The sequence below is a fragment of the Lagenorhynchus albirostris genome, chromosome 19 (genome assembly GCF_949774975.1).
Source record: "Lagenorhynchus albirostris chromosome 19, mLagAlb1.1, whole genome shotgun sequence".
NCBI classification, from domain to species: Eukaryota; Metazoa; Chordata; class Mammalia; order Artiodactyla; family Delphinidae; genus Lagenorhynchus; species Lagenorhynchus albirostris.
In genome coordinates, this window is record NC_083113.1 from 33,773,095 (window position 1) to 33,789,485 (window position 16,391).

General features: G+C 43.8%; 1 protein-coding gene across 1 annotated transcript; it reads right to left on the reverse strand.

The window, feature by feature from the left end:
- Positions 1 to 24: 24 nt before the first annotated feature.
- On the reverse strand, positions 25 to 12,281 carry CFAP20 (cilia and flagella associated protein 20). The gene is made up of 6 exons (XM_060130357.1): positions 11,937 to 12,281; positions 3,276 to 3,355; positions 2,450 to 2,561; positions 1,424 to 1,612; positions 957 to 1,067; positions 25 to 452 (listed from the first exon to the last, which is right to left on the reverse strand). The coding sequence occupies exons 1-6, from the start codon at positions 12,018 to 12,020 to the stop codon at positions 447 to 449; spliced, it is 582 nt and encodes a 193-aa protein (XP_059986340.1). The 5' UTR covers positions 12,021 to 12,281; the 3' UTR covers positions 25 to 446.
- Positions 12,282 to 16,391: the final 4,110 nt, after the last annotated feature.

Below are 16,391 nucleotides of genomic sequence, written 5' to 3' on the forward strand. Positions count from 1 at the left end.
AAAAAGACACAAACTAAGAACAAATTTACAAACCAAGAATATAACATTTTATTCATTTCTGGATTATGAGTATTACACAGCATATACATATATTTAGATAATATATAAAACGAAGAACAAACCATAGGAAGAAATATTGGTCTGAAATTGCCTTTACGGGACATCTTTAATTCTGTAAGTTCATGGTAAATGTATCTCCCCACACACCGAGGCAGGCAGCAAGATAAACTCTGGCATTCATGTATCAAAGGACAGCTTATCCCCCACTGTACTTACAATGCACGGCACGGTCACTGGTAGCCACAACCAGGGACGCCAAGGAGCAGGTAAAAGAACTGCAGCACAGTGAACTAATATAAATATTTGTTTTTTGCATTGTCCTCCAGATAGTTTCCTTTTTAAACTAAGAGTCACATCCAGGGTCTATCCCTTGAGTGGCATTCCAGTTATTGCTGAAGGGGAAAGAAAAAAAATAGAACAAAGGCATCAGTTTAAGTTATTAGAAAACAGTCAGTGCCACTGACCCCCACCTCTAGTGACACTCAAGGGGATGCTGGACTGTGGGGAGATGCATATGTGTCACCAGTGGGCAGGCATGTAAGCACCCATCATCGTGTCAGAGGGGACAGATCGGCTGATAGTAATTTGGGGCTGATGAAGAGGTTCAGATGGAGATATTCTGCAAGGAAGGCCTGGGAGCAGGAAGCAGCAGGATGCCCCCCAGGAGAGACGGTATCACTTCATGGAGGTGAGACAGCAGTAACAGAACAATTCATGGGATCATTCCTGATTCAGTGCTGGTGGTGGAAGACCTAAGATCTTATGATGTAAAAGTCCTCCATACTCCATGTCAACACAGAGAGGCTCTGCAGCTGAACTTGTAGAACAGAGCACCTTCCAGGGACACAGCTTCTACAACTCACTGTCTGGCCTTCCTCTGAGGAAAGCTGGCTTACCTTTGCCTTATTCTGAACTGGGAGATACAGTTTGAACTCTGCTGGCAGTTCGTCTTCTGAGTAGAGTCTGTCTGAGAAGTAAACCCGTCGGATGCGACAGTTTGCATGGATCTGTGGATGCAAGACTTAAAATAAGTCTCAAAATATGATTGTCTTTCCTCTTTTCCTGATGTTCCTTGAGCCCCCCGCATGGTGCCGTCAAAGCTTCACCTCTGTGGCATCTCCTCAGCGTGGCTTAGGGGTAGATTTTGACAAGAGGGAGATTTTACTTGCTGTATTCTCCCACTGAATCTGAGCAGATTCCTGAGAAGGTCCTGGGCCTCTCTGAGGTGAAAGCCCTCTGGACAGTGACTTGGGAACTTTAGCCAGAAACCCACACTGTTCTGTCACCTGGGTCACAAGCCAGTAACAAACAAAGCCTAGACCCCTCTCCCATTTGGGGCTCCATCTGGAAAAGGACCCAGTACCTGCACCCTGAGGGTCTCAATGTAATTTGTGCCATATGCCCGCCGAGTGAAGTCTGACAGGTTGAACTGAATCTGGTTCCAGCCGTCATCCAGCCGCATGGGCATGGTACAGATGAAGGGTTTGACCCTGGTGGTGCTCTGGTAGTTACTTGCCCGAAACCGCCGACGCACATTCTTGTCATCTAGTACCTATGAAATATAGAGAAGAATCACATTAACACCATCTTGGAAGAAGCAAACAACCTTGATAAGACGAGGACTTGAAAATCCCACAGCCTGGTTTCCCAAGGCTGAGACCCAAGGGAGAATAAACAAACCAGATATAGGTCACACTGGATGCAGACGGCCCGGAAGTAGCTAGTTTATCTTGTCTGTTGCCAAGACAACACCAGCTGCTTATGACATATGACACATGCATCAGGCCCCCAGACCATAGCATGATTCCATAAACATTCTTCCCTTTGAAAAATTAAAAAAGCTAGACTTGAGACCAACAATAGCCCAGTATTAAATAGTAACTTCCCAAATGGACACTACTCTAACCCTCAAGCTTTGAACTCTTGTAGCTATTGATTAGATTTTCTAGATGCTTACTGCTTCTTTTAAAACTTGGCATTAAACTTTGATTGATAATACCAAAATAATAATGCCATAATAATAATGCCATAATAATAATGGTTGCGGGCTTCCCTGGTGGCGCAGCGGTAGAGAGTCCGCCTGCCGATGCAGGGGACACGGGTTTGTGCCCCGGTCCGGGAAGATCCCACATGCCGCGGAGCGGCTGGGCCTGTGAGCCATGGCCGCTTAGCCTGCGCGTCCGGAGCCTGTGCTCCGCAATGGGAGAGGCCACAACAGTGAGGCCCGCGTACCGCAAAAAAAAAGGTTGCATCAAGTGTACAGCAGAGGCAGAAAAGAATACATACAAAAGGATAAAGATACTTTCCTGCGGCCACTTTTCTCCTATAAATTGACAGGACATCTCTTTGGTATAGCCAAGAGTGTAGAGATTCATGTGCACATACTTACCTGTACTTCAAAGGTAAAATATTTCTTCAGGTTTTTGATAATCATGACAAGGAAGGGAAGTTTAATTCCCAATGTTTTCTTTGGGTCTGCAGGACATGTGATATATGTGGTGCTGTAGAAAGAGGAAACACCAATAAACACACTACTTGCCTTTTCCTTTGTGGTATGCACAGCAATAACACTCAGTCCAAGAGGATAAATTGGAAGGCAAATCTAAAAGATCCAGATACGTCATCCAATGATCCCTCAACCCTTAAGTTAAGCTAATGTGTTAAAAAAAAGTGCTGGACTCTGAAACAAAAGTTTAACATAGCACTAGACATCAACAATAAAATATCTGAGAAACAAAGCCAGACCAGTGGATCTGCAAGTTCTTCCAGTGAAAAAAGATTTAATTCTGGTCTAAGAAACTATCAAATGATAGAAAACCAAAACTAAGACCATTGTAACACTGAAAACTACCCTGGCCATCCACTGGATGATTACTGTAAACCCATACCTCCACATAAACACATCTGGGTTAAATATTAATAACTAAGACTTATACAGCACTGACTAAGTGCTAAGCAGGTTTTAAGTGTTTTATACACATTCACTTACTTAATCTTCACAATAATTCTACAAGGAAGATGTACTGTCATTATCCCTATTTCACAGGTGAGGAAACTAAAGCCTGGGGGATTAAATAACTTGCCCAAGGTGAGCTCTAAGTAGCAGAGCTGGATTCACACCAGGCAGTCTGACTCTGCAGTCCATGCTATTAACCTCTATGAATGTACTACCTCCTGGCATTCCATGTCTCTGGGAGAACAGAGTGGCAACCTACCTGACATTTGTTCCTTCAATCTCTAGCACCAGGGACTGGATGTCATTATCGGTGATTCTTTTGATGTGGCCATTCCGTACCTACAAGGGATGAAATTAAACTGGTTAGTACTGAAATATCGACAAATAACTCTGTTAAGATTTTGAAGGCTGAATAGGACTATTTAAAGCAGCGGTCTCCAACCTCTTCGGCACCAGGGACCGGTTGTGTGGAAGACAATTTTTCCACAGACCGGGGTTGGGGGTGGGGTGGGATATGGTGGTTCAGGCGATAATGCCAGCGATGCAAAGCCGTAGATGAAGCTACCCCGGCTCGCCCGCCGCTTACCTCCTGCTGTGCGGCCCAGTTCCAAACAGGCAGCGGACCAGTACCGGTCCGCAGCCCAGGGGTTGGACACCCCTGATTTAAAGAAAACCACAGTAGCCCAAAGGGCACAACACAGAAGTTTGTGACACGATATGTGAAAGTAAGCCATGCTATTACCTCTGTACAGGGCCCAATCAACCACCACAGGAGTTGCAGGCAATTTGGCAATCTATAAATCAGGACAAATTTCTTCCCAAAGAAATCAACTCAATTTAGATCCAGCTAACGTTTACCAAGCATCTACTATACACTAGGAACATTCCTAACAACAACGAGCTCAGTCCTAACAACAACAACAAAAATCACAAGGTCGTTGGTGTTGCTTCCACTTTACAGACGTGGACACTGACACTCAGGGAGTGCAGACGACAGACCCTAAGTAAGAGGGGCAGGATTAACGCCAGGCTTTCCACTGCCCTACACTGCCTCACATAGTTCTCTGGCCAGAAAGGTCAAGTGCTGAGTGTCACTGAGAGGGAGGGTAGCAACCAAAAACCGAACGTATTACTACCCCAGGTTTACTCCTACTCATGCTTCCTTATCTTCTTTTCCCTAAGTTTCTACTTTTTCAAGTATGAATTCGAGTCCCATCTGTGCCGCACACAGAAGCCTTCTTTAGCATTTTCAGCCTACACTGACCTCTCTTCTCTCTGATTCATTTTTCTTGCTCATGTAGCCTAGACTACATAATTTAGCACTTCATCCTACATTGTTTTGCATTGTTTGCTGCATATGTAGGGGGAATATGATGGAGAGGAATCAATATTCGATACGGATTCCTCCTCTCAAAACATATTTAGGAAAGCACAATTACCTTCAAGCATTACATCCAAGCACCTTATATGGACAGAGCAGAGACATGCAAAGGCACTTCTGAGACAGGGCTGGACTGTTAGGGCTGAATGTATTAACACATGAAAAAGATCAACCAGGTTTAGAACCTGATGCATCAGAATGACAAGCATGTGGTCTTTTACTAGGTATAGTGAAAACGGCTGCCTGTGCTGTCATATTCAACAACTCATCATGTGGCTTTCCATGAGACTTGCATATGGGGAGAGAATACAGCGTTGAGTCTGATAGTTGTATTGTTCAACACAATTATTAATAACATGGCATTCTGTCTTTAGACATCAGTCTCTGCGTGCTCTGTTCCTGCTAATTTGATCCACTTGTGGTGTGCTTGGTATTCCCCAGGTAACATCTGATATCACTGCCCATCTTTTTCTGCCAGATGCAACTGAGTCTTGTCTCCTCAAAAAAGTATAAGCTGAAGGGTAAGGACCAAGTATTAAACATCATTTATATGTTCTATAGTGCTTAGTACTCTGCTAGGCATAAACTAAGCATTCAAATATTTGCTGACTTCTGGAATCTGTCATCCTAAGAGTCGGCACATATGAAGAGATTCAAGGAGGATTTTTCAAAAATTCCTGGATAACATATCCACCATGGGCTATTATGGGAAGCCAGAGATCCTAAGGTATATCACAACGCTAGTGAGGTTACCAGCATAAAGAATGCCTTCCCACAAATCATCCTTTGGTACCCATTGTCAGAGACAGAATGCTGAGTGGATGGGCCCCAGATCTCTGCCAGTGTAGCATTTCTGGATTCTCAAGTCACAAACATCACATTGAAGTGCTTCTCAAACAAAGCTGGCGACATCCAATGCCCTCCTGCTTTGAATTCTGGGCCTCTTTCCAAGGGAGATTAAAAGCACAAAGACTTGGATCACAAAGACTTGTAGCACATGCCAACACTGCCCACCTCATTCCCCATATAAATGCTCCCAAAGTGGCAATATTCCTCCTCTATTTGCTAGCCCACAGCTGCTGTGGAAAATCAGGCAGACTTCTTGGTAAAGGAGGAATTCATCAAGAAATTTTTCCATATAATATGTTGCAGGCACACTGATAAGAGCTGACAGTATCCCAACAAGATGCAAATACTAATTATATAACATACCACTAATTATTCTCTATAACTTCATTCTTTCTTAAAAAGGTACCGAATGCAACAAACCAAACAGATGGTTAAATTGAAAGGATTAAGTAATTAGGGTCCAAAGACTACTATTGTTAAAAGGCAACACGTTGCAATTTAGCCAACATTGTAAGTGGGACCTCAGACCTGGAAGGTCTCTCTGACTACAGTCACGGGAAGCCTCCCTCAGCTCCAGAAAACCCAGCCAGGTTTCACAGGGAGGAAATGTTAGGACGTTTGCCTTCTGCCCATCTCAAAGTTTATAGCACTCCAGTAAATGTGACTACTCAGGTCTTTACAGAAGAAAACAATGCCTTACACTGCACAAAGAAGCCAACAGACTAAAAGCCAAAACAGACTCTGTGTATTCTTACACTTCTGTCCCAGGGGCAAACTAACTTTCAGTTGGACTGTCAGTAACTTCTTAAGAGAAATTCCTTTCACAACACATAAACTACCACACGCACAAACTTAATTCTTACAAAATTAATTAACATAGCCCGTAAAACACGAGAACCCAGAGGGGGAAAAGGCAGCTTTTTCGAAGGAATGCCCAACAGTCTCTCTAGAGTTTTAACCTGCTTAGTGGCGAGAAGAGTCTAAATAGAGCTTTGCCCAAGAAGAAAGTTCAGTCCTCAAAGAAGAAAAGTATTCTCATATCACAAGCTGCCAGAGCTTTAAAATCAAATTAAGGTGATTTCTTAGTGAATTATGATTTTTCTTCTTTATTAAGTTCAAAGGGCTGTAAATACAAATTCAATGTAAGAAGAGTGGAGTGGGGCCAGGGGTGCAATTAACCAGAGATATGGGTGGGAAACATCCCCAAACTTCTCTCTAGGCTCTAAAACTACGATCAAAGGAGAAAGAGAGGTGGACAATTTGGGGCAAGGCCTCCCAACCACTCTGGCAATCTGGCTGTCACTGCCTTAAGTTGTAAAGGTCTTCCAGGAAGCAAGCCCCTCCCCAGTCCAGCTTCTGACAAACATGTATAACAAGACACATGGACTCAGAAAGTATCAACTTCCTTTCCTTAGCTTCTTCCAGTTCAGAGGCCACTAGGCAGGCCTGGCTTTGAAATGAAGAAAAAATGAACTGGTCAGCATTTATTGCACATGGTGGAAGTAGGTTTTATTTTACTTCCCTCTCTAAATTAGAAAGTGCCTATTGTTTTTGACTTGCTAATTTTTTTATTTCATGACACATTCCTGTAGTGTGGCCTATGAGTGTTTTATTCCTCCAAAATAATGATAATAAATAAAGCCAATCTTACATTTTTTAATTTCATGATCTCCTCCCCTCCCCCACCCCTGGGCCCCAACCATGAGGTGGAGGTACTTTAGAAGCTTCAGAACCCAGGCTACTGGCAATTAACAATCAGAATGGTTCTCAGCCTCTGCAGGCACCAAGAAGGGAACCTTCAAGCCCTTTTTTGCAATCACTCTCCCAGGCTTTCCATGGTTGCTGGGACAACTAATAAAGAACACTGATTTTTTTTCCCCCCGATGTAAGCCCCAGGGAGGAGAGTCAAAGCTGAGCGGGGAAAATACTACTGGGATAGGGAGGAAGCTGGCCAATGCTCTATATTTCGTCAAGTGCTTTAAAAATAACACGAGTTGTATCCGTTCCCCACTCCCACCTTTCTTTTTTGTGGCTCCACCCACTTATCCTGGCAGACAGCTGAGCCCTCAGCCATCTGGCATCCTAGTCTTAATGACACATGTTCCAATTTACATTAAGCCTTTAGAGCTGTCCATTTCAGCAGGAAAGTTTCTGCCCTGAGCTAGGGGCTGGGCTCTAAGTCAGAAAACAGGCAGAGGGAGACCTCTGTGGGGAGAGCTGGGCATAGCTCTGTCTCAAGCCCTGGGCCTTGTAGGCTCCAGTGGATTAAAGGCTTCTCTTCCTTTGCGGCACGTAACAGGGACTATCCAAACAGCAGACAGGCAACTTTGGACATTTACAAACAACCCTTTAAAGTAAGGACAATTATATGTATTGCTAACCAGTCTCTTCCTAAGAATGCCTTGAAAGGGCAAGTGTAACTAAAACCCAGGCCTTTGCCCAATTATAGTAAAAGCTATTTTTTGGAAAAATGAATAACATCCTCAGATTGACCCAGGGATAATCTGAAAAAAATAGTTTTAGTACTTTCATGTCCAAATGCTCTCAATTCTACTACTAGAAATTTAACATGTACCAACAAGGTTTGCTAATTAAAAGTTAGGGTTGTGGGAACCTTTTTTCTGGAGAGAGACTTTGTTCATTTTTAAAATTAGGAACTGGGAATGGGAATCTAATATTTTCCAGCAACAGCCACAAAAACTCTGGTTCTAATATTTCGTTTGGGAATGGGGAGGATCAGCAGCAGAGAAAGACAAGGTGAGCAGAAAGAAAGAGAAGCTTGTATGAGTTAACAATCTCATGTAGTAGATTTTTAGGGTATTACCAGTAAAGTCTGAAAGTTACATGTTTTACACAGGCATAAGTGGGAAAAGAACCTCCTGGTATTTTCTTTACAAACCGGAAGTAATGTTTACATTAAACATAAAAAGTCCTTTAATAATGTAGTATTTGCTGATCCCAGAAGTTAAGGGAGCATTAAGAAATCCCTAATTTCTGCTAAACTCTTGGTTTGAAAAATTACAAAGGTCTCTATCAGGAAGCTTACCGTCCAGCCAGGAATACAGATCTTGAGAAGCTAATTTCAAGTATGATGAGAAGGAAGTAGAGGTTCTATAAGTGGATATAAATTAACTTAACCTGAGGAGGTACCTTTGAGCTGAGACCTAGAGACTAATGAAGAGGGGTAGGAGTGGGTCCCAGGAGAGTGGCGGGCAAGTACAAAAGCCTAAAGCAGGAGAGAACAGACTTCTTTCAGTTCAGTAGGAGGTCAATACTAGAAGGGGGATCCTGTGGGACGTCAGCCTGGAGAACTAGTTAAGCAGGTACCAGACCACAGTCTGTGTGGCCTTAGAGCCATGTTAAAGTTTTGGATTGGGAAAGCCATGGTACACTGACTAAATTATTCTCATTTCAGAAGTCTGGAGTTACTGTACTTCCTATTCCTAGGCATCTGAATATTGGGCTCAGTTATAAATTTTTCACTTACTCTTGAGCAAATGCCTCAGTTCCCTGCCCTATTTAATACTGTGTGCCATAACTGTTGCTAAGCATTTATATACATCTTCATTTAATCTCCATAACCATGAGAAGGAGGTGGATTACAAGATGAGAGAACTGAGTAGTTGAGTACTTGCTCAAGGTTACACAGCACAGGACATATGACAGAGCCAGGACGCAAATCCAAGGTGTCTGACCACACTCTGGCACTGGAGTTTCAAGGTAAGATACTATTCTTCCCGCTAAGGAACCTGTAGTCTAGTGGGAGATATATAATAAATAGGCAACTGCCATTCAGCGTGATATAGAGCGCCACAGGAGCACACAGGAGACATAAACATTATTTCATTGGGAACTTAAGTTAAGCTGAGATTTGAAGGATGAGATGGGGGAGGGGCTGAGAACTTCAGAGTGTCAGATAAATGCAGGTATTGCAAATGTAGCCACACCCCCAAAATGAATTTGCAAATTAACTGTTATTATGAATATGGCATTCACTCCTCATATTCATAAGGAGACACAGAGCCTAAATGAAGCCAAACCTAAGTTTTCAAAGACTGCTCTTCACCGTAAACAAATAACAGAAATTCTCTCTCCATAAACTCAGGAAGGAGAATAGTAAAGTTTTGTGAAATCAAAGTATGTAACAACTAAAAACAGGCACTTATAGCCAATATGTACCTACTAGCAGAGGGCAGGGTCATTTCTAGATAAATGTGGACAGTCCTTCCCTCCCTCCATCAAACTTTGCCCTTATTACAACTTTGCCTTATTCGGAATCATGGGAGTGGGGAAAATGTCTTCTCTTCCCTAACTTTGTATCTCCCCAAATCTATACAATGCCTGTCACTTTGCTGTTGCTCAATAAATCTTTGATAAGAATATCAGTTCCCAGTGTTTCCCCTTCTGGACTGGATTCCCAACACTTTCTGAGGACTTTATAATACAGCTGAGTAAAGGAACACATACACCAAAGCCTATGGATCTGGCCCCAAACTTTCCTTTCTTCCTCCCTTTCCTTCTCTTGCCTCACGGGGGAAAAGTTCACAGATAAACACTTTTCAATCTAGTCTAAATAAGAAGAGTAGAAACATATAATTTATTTTTACTATTATGAGAATTTTGCTTAAAATGAGTGTTCCTCTAAAGATTTTCTTTGCCAAAATGTCTGCTTAATTTACTCCATGTAACCCTGCCAGTCGATCTTCTAACAATGTTTTCACACAGGTTTATGTTATTAGGGTACCATCCGACCTCTAGTGGCGTTGTTAAGGGACACAGTGCACCATGGTTACTCTGCTTTTATATTCCGTATGCAAACGTGTTGACTACTCAAAAAGCTGCATTTGAAAAATAAAACACACTACAAAAGATCAAGCCCAGAAGGGTTAAAATGGGGCAACTCTGATAAAAGTTTCACCTGATAGAAATGCTGAGGCCTCTCTACCACTGGAATTCTTTGTGTTGGTAAGTTCTCTGACCTGCTCTGAAAACCTCTCCTCCTAGATCAAGCCCCATTCTCTATATCAATTGCCTCATATTGACACTTTGGTTACAATCCCAAATTCAACTGGCATACAATCCACTCTCTCCTTGCCTTTGGACAGTCCAAAATTAAGTCAAGCCACAGCTGAGAAGCCATCATCTTTACAAAGTTCCCAGGTACACTCATTCCGGGTTCTCTTTGTAGAGGTACAATTTCAGAGTTTAAAGTGTTTTTTATTCCAATGTGAACAAAACCATGGAACTGAAAAACTCAGTAAAATGTAGGAAAACAGTTAAGGAACTGCTCTCTTGGGTAATAAGTAACTCTTGGCATTAGCTCTAGTTTGTGGACAGAATCACTGTGAAAGAGGAGAGCTGGTCAGATTTCTCACACATGCATAAAGCCAAACTCATTACATTCAGATCTTTCAACTATCTTATAAAAATGACATTGTGAACACACCATCCCCAAAGCTGCTCTCAGAAAGCAGAATTCCCTAGTGGCAACAGGCAGAAGGCTGTCCATGTTCTCTCCTAATCTCTATGTGGCCCCAAACCTTTATCTGTGGATAAGGGAAGACAGGGAATTGTTCTGAGATGACATCCAAAATTCTTGGCCTCATTACCAATGAACTGCTTATTTAGATTATCCTACATTCTTCTCTATAAAAACAGCATTCAACACACCACCTCTCTCCATTGTCCCCGAAGGAGTGCAGTACTAAGGTTATACCCTAAATCACCTGTCTTCCAATGTACAGTGCTTTATATTAACTTATATTCAAAAAAGGTACGGATGACTGGGAATTTGCATGAGAAAGGAAATATCAAAGTAATTAAATGCAGACCAACTCATAGATTGCTAGGCACACATGCCCCCAATCAACATCTCCAAAAAGTGGACAGGGTCACCATCTCCCAGAGTCAGTGAAAGTTATCATCTAGTGGATGCCTGTATAAAGACGATGAGGCTTGTACCTGGCGTTCAGCTTGTTAACCCAGACAACACTTTATCACCATTTTGCAATCTCTCTGATGGAGATCAGCCACTGAAGGCAGAGTACAGACCCCAAGTCACAGTGAGTGTGGAGCAGGTGCCAAAGGCCACCGAATTCCGGCTTGGCTGGGATCAGTGGGAGGAAGGGAGCAAATGAATGAAACCCAAACATAACTGAGTTCTGGCTGTGCCTCTATAAGGGGGCCTGGAACAAAGGCTCTGTGTCTAGTGCCCAGCACAGTGCCTGGCACAACACAGGATATCAGTAAATATTTGTGAAATCAGTGAACAGCGGTTCCTTTCATCTGCGCGTTCCATTCCACAGCGGTTCCTTTCATCTGCGCGTTCCCGAAGCAACCTCACGTGAGTTTACGCTTTTCATGCCGTGAGACGTGCACTATCGCCCCCACCATATAGATGCGGAAACCGAGGCTGAGGAACCGACGGGCCCAGTCAAGTCTGCCGCGAGGGGCAACTGTCCTAACCACACTACTGCCGCAGGACACTTAAACCCCAGGCACGCCCACCCCACAATGCAGCCCCCGCGGCTTACACGACGCCCCCACCTCGCGCCTCAGTCACGCCAGGCTGGGGACAGGAGAGAGCAGAGACCGCCCGGCCTCCCCCAGGCGCCAGTTCGACACAACTACCCGCTACCCCGGGCCCAGCCCCGGGCCCCCGCCCCGCCGCCGCCGCCCCCAGCCCCTGACCTTTTTGTCCCAGATTTGCAGGGGCTTGCTGCCAATGCTGTAGAGGATAGAAAGGAAGCCGCTCTGGAACGTGTTCTTGAACATCTCGCCCGCGGCCTTCTCCTCAGCCGCGCCGAAGACGACCTAAATATTGGCACCAAGTGGCGAAGGGAAAACAGGGAGCTGGCCCCAGTCCGAAGAAAGGACGCTGCGCTCCTGACCTCCCGATCGGTAGCCACAGACAGCTGGACTTGGACACGCGACGCTGCGTCCGTGAACTTCAGCTCCCATAAAAACTAAGCCACCTCAACACGGAAACCACAGCAACTGCCGCCCGCACCGTTCTCCCCTCCTTAAATGGAGGCGGTGGCCGCCCGCGCCTGCGATGGATCCCTCCGCCCCCTGAGAGCGCTGAGCCCAATCCCGCCACAGGGCTCACAGACTTCCTGTTCCTTCCGCTTAAGCCCCGCCCTAGTTCCGCCTCCTCGTGAAAAGAACTCTTTTGCCCAGGGACTATTTTTCCATCGTGGTCCCATAGCTGCTTTTAGAAAGCGGAAGGAGACAGGATTATAGAATATGTCGTTAGAAGCTACGTAGTGTCATGGAAACCTGGAGGGGGTGGGGTCAAAGCGCGTGAAGGCCAGGCCCCGCCCCCTAAGGGGCTAGGAGGAGTTACAAAGGCAAAAGAAAAGTGAGGAAAGGCACGGAAGGTGGCTCGGATAAGCTTACCTGGTGTCCTGAGAATGACAAATAAATACTTGTTGGCCGAGTACTGGATAAGGTTAAAGCAGCTAACCAGTATTGCGCACTAACTGTGCTAAATGCCTTATAGGCATCTGCTTTAATTATTGACAAGATCGTTATGTTATGAATACTCCACATAACTTGTGGGATGAAGTCAAAGCAATACTTGGAGGAAAATTTATCGCCTTAAATGCATGATTAGAAAACAAGGCCTGAACATTAGGATAAAAGCAGAAATTAATGCAATTAAAGTTGAGGGCTTCCCTGGTGGCGCAGTGGTTGAGAGTCCGCCTGCTGATGCAGGGGACACAGGTTCATGCCCCGGTCCGGGAAGATCCCACATGCCGCGGAGCGGCTGGGCCTGTGAGCCATGGACGCCGAGCCTGCGCGTCCGGAGCCTGTGCTCCGCAACGGGAGAGGCCACAACAGTGAGAGGCCAGCGTACCACAAAAAGAAAAAAGTTGAGTTGGTTGAGTTGGATCAACAGCTGTTTTTTTTTAAAATCAATTAATTCTTAGAATTTTTAAAAATAAATTTATTTTTATTTTTGGCTGAGTTGGGTCTTCATTGCTTCTCACGGGCTTTCTCTAGTTGCGGCAAGCACGGGCTAATCTTCATCCCGGTGCACGGACTTCTGCTTGTGGTGGCTTCTCCTGTTGTGGAGCACAGGCTGTAGGCGCACAGGCTCACTAGCTGTGGCGCACGGGCTCAGTAGTTGTGGCTCATAGGCTCTAGAGCGCAGGCTCAGTAGTTGTGGCACACAGTCTTAGTTGCTACGTGGCAATGTGGGATCTTCCCAGACCAGGGCTCGAACCCATGTCTCCTGCGTTGGCAGGCAGATTCCTAACCACTGCGCCACCAGGGAAGCCCTAGAACATTTTTAAAAAGACATAAAATAAGCTATGGTATTTCAAGTGTGGAAGAAATCCCAAATGTTGGAAACCAGTCACTCACTGAGCACTTACCTGGATATTACTCTGTGTTCAGGCCTGTGTTGGGTATTGTGGCTGACAGAAAAGGAGTTTGCAGCTAACTTCACTGTAACAACTAATGTCATCATTGTAATAACTAATAATTCCTAACATCAATTGAGCATTTATTTTGTGTCAGGAATATAATAGAGTGCTTTAGCCTTTATTAAATCATTTAATCCTCATGGCAATGCCGTGAACAGTCCAACCAGAATTTCCAGACAGAAGGAAAAATATGGATCTTATTACAGCAGAAAGTCAAAAATGTTTATACAAAGCTGTTATTTTTGGATGATTTCTGAGGACTCTGTATAATTCAGGTCAGTGAACAATTTATCCCTTAAGGTTATTAAATTTTTCAAAATATCCTAGGGAGAAACACAATTATTGTACATTAGATTTTCATGTGCACCTGAGTCTATTGCAGGATTTTTTAATTCTGCTCTCTTGAACGCAGACAACACCAAATGCTGGTCAGAATGTGGAACAACAGGAACAGGAATTCATTGCTGGCGGGAATGCAAATTGTACAGTCACTTTGGAAGACAGCTTGGAGATTTATTACAAAACTAAATATACTCTTATAGTATTCAGCAACGCCACTCCTTGGTATTTACCCAAAGGAGTTGAAAACTTATGTCCATATCAACACCAGTACACAGATGTTTATAGCGGATTTAGTCAAAGTTGCCAAAACTTGTAAGTGACCAAGACATCCTTCAGTAGGTGAACAGCTAAATAAACTGGTACACCCAGACAGTGGAATATTATTCAGCACTAAAAAAGAAAATGAGCTATCGAGCCATGAAAAGACATGGAGGAAACTTAAATGCATGTTACTAAGTGAGAGAAGCCAATACAAAAAGGCTACATACTGTATGATTTCTACTATATGACATTCTAGAAAAGGCATGGAGTCAATAAAAAGATCAGTGCTTTCCAGGGGTAGAGGGGTGGGGAACGATGAATAGAGCACAGAGGATTTTTAGGGCAGTGAAAACATTCTGTATGATACTATAATGATGGATACATGTCACTATACATTTGTCCAAATCCATGGAATGTAAAACACAAACAGTGAACTCTAATATAAACTATGGACTTTGGGTGATTATTATGTGTCAGTGTAGGCTCATTAATTATAACAAATGTACCACTCTAGTGGGGGATGTTGATAATGGGGGCCATGCATGTGTGGGGGCAGGAAATATATAGAAAATGTGTACCTTCCCCTCAATTTTACTGTGAACCTAAAACTGCTCCAAAAATAAGGTCTTAATTTAAAAACAACAACCTTAGAAATATCTTCAAGACCTTGAGGTAGACAAAGATTTCTTAAATAGGACACAAAATGTACTAACATAAAAGAAAATATTGATAAATTGAATGTCATTAAAATTTTAAAAGTCTGTTAATTAAAAGACAAGATTAAGAAAGTGAAAAGGCATACCACAATCTGGGAGGATGTATGTGCAATACATACACCAGACCAAAAAAAAATCTTTTATCCAGAATATATAAAGAACTCCCACAAATTAATAAGAAAAAGACAGAAAACCCAATTTTGAAAAACAAAAGAAAATATTCGAATGACCAATAAGCATATGGAAAGATGCTCACCATATCTTGTCATCAGGAAAATGCAAATTTAAATCATGAGACACTGCTGTAGATCAACCAGAATGGCTAAAATTAAAAGGACTGACAATACCCGCTGATAGGGAGGATGTGGAGCAACTGGAATATTCATACCTTTTTTTAAAAAAATAAATTTATTTAATTAATTAATTTATTTCTGGCTGTGTTTGGTCTTTGTTGCTGCACGTGGGCTTCCTCTGGTTGCTGCAAGCCGGGGTTTCTCTTCGTTGCAGTGCGTGGGCTTCTCATTGCAGTGGCTTCTCTTGTTGTGGAGCAGGGGCTCTAGGCACGCGGACTTCAATTGTTGCGGCATGCAGTCTCAGTAGTTGTGGTGTGTAGGCTCAGTAGTTGTGGCGCACGGGCTTAGTCGCTCTGTGGCATGTGGTATCTTCCCGGACCAGGGATCGAACCCGTGTCCCCTGCATTGGCAGGCGGATCCTCAACCACTGCACCACCAGGGAAGCCAACATTCATACCTTCTTGATGGAAGTATAAACTGGTTCAGCCACTTTGGAAAACTATTTGATAATGTCTACTGAATCTAGACATATATAAACTCTGTGACTGAGAAATTCTAATGCTGGGTACCAAACAGAAATGCTTGCTTATGTCCATAAAAGACATGTACAGAAATGTTCTTAGCAATGTCATTTTTAATAGCCCTGAACTAGAAACAGCTCAAATGTCCATCAACAATAGATGGGGACTTTCCGGGTGGTGCAGTGGTTAAGAATCCACCTGCCAATGCAGGGGACACGGGTTCGACCCCTGGTCTGGGAAGATCCCACATGCTGCAGAGCAACTAAGCCCGTGCGCCACAACTACTGATGCTGCGCTCTACAGCCCGCGAGCCACAACTACTGAAGCCTGCGCACTCAAGGGCCCGCGTGCTGCAACTACTGAGCCTGCGTGCTGCAACTACAGAAGCCTGAGCGCCTAGAGCCCATGCTCCGCAACAAGAGAAGCCACTGCACTGCAACGAAGAATAGCCCCTGCGTGACACAACTAGCGAGAGCCCGCGCACAAAGACCCAACGCAGCCAAAAAAAAAAAAAAAAGGGGGCTTAGTTTGTTAACCTGCAGTTTGGGTAGAACCATTGCAGAAGCAGCAAGGAATTCTGTGC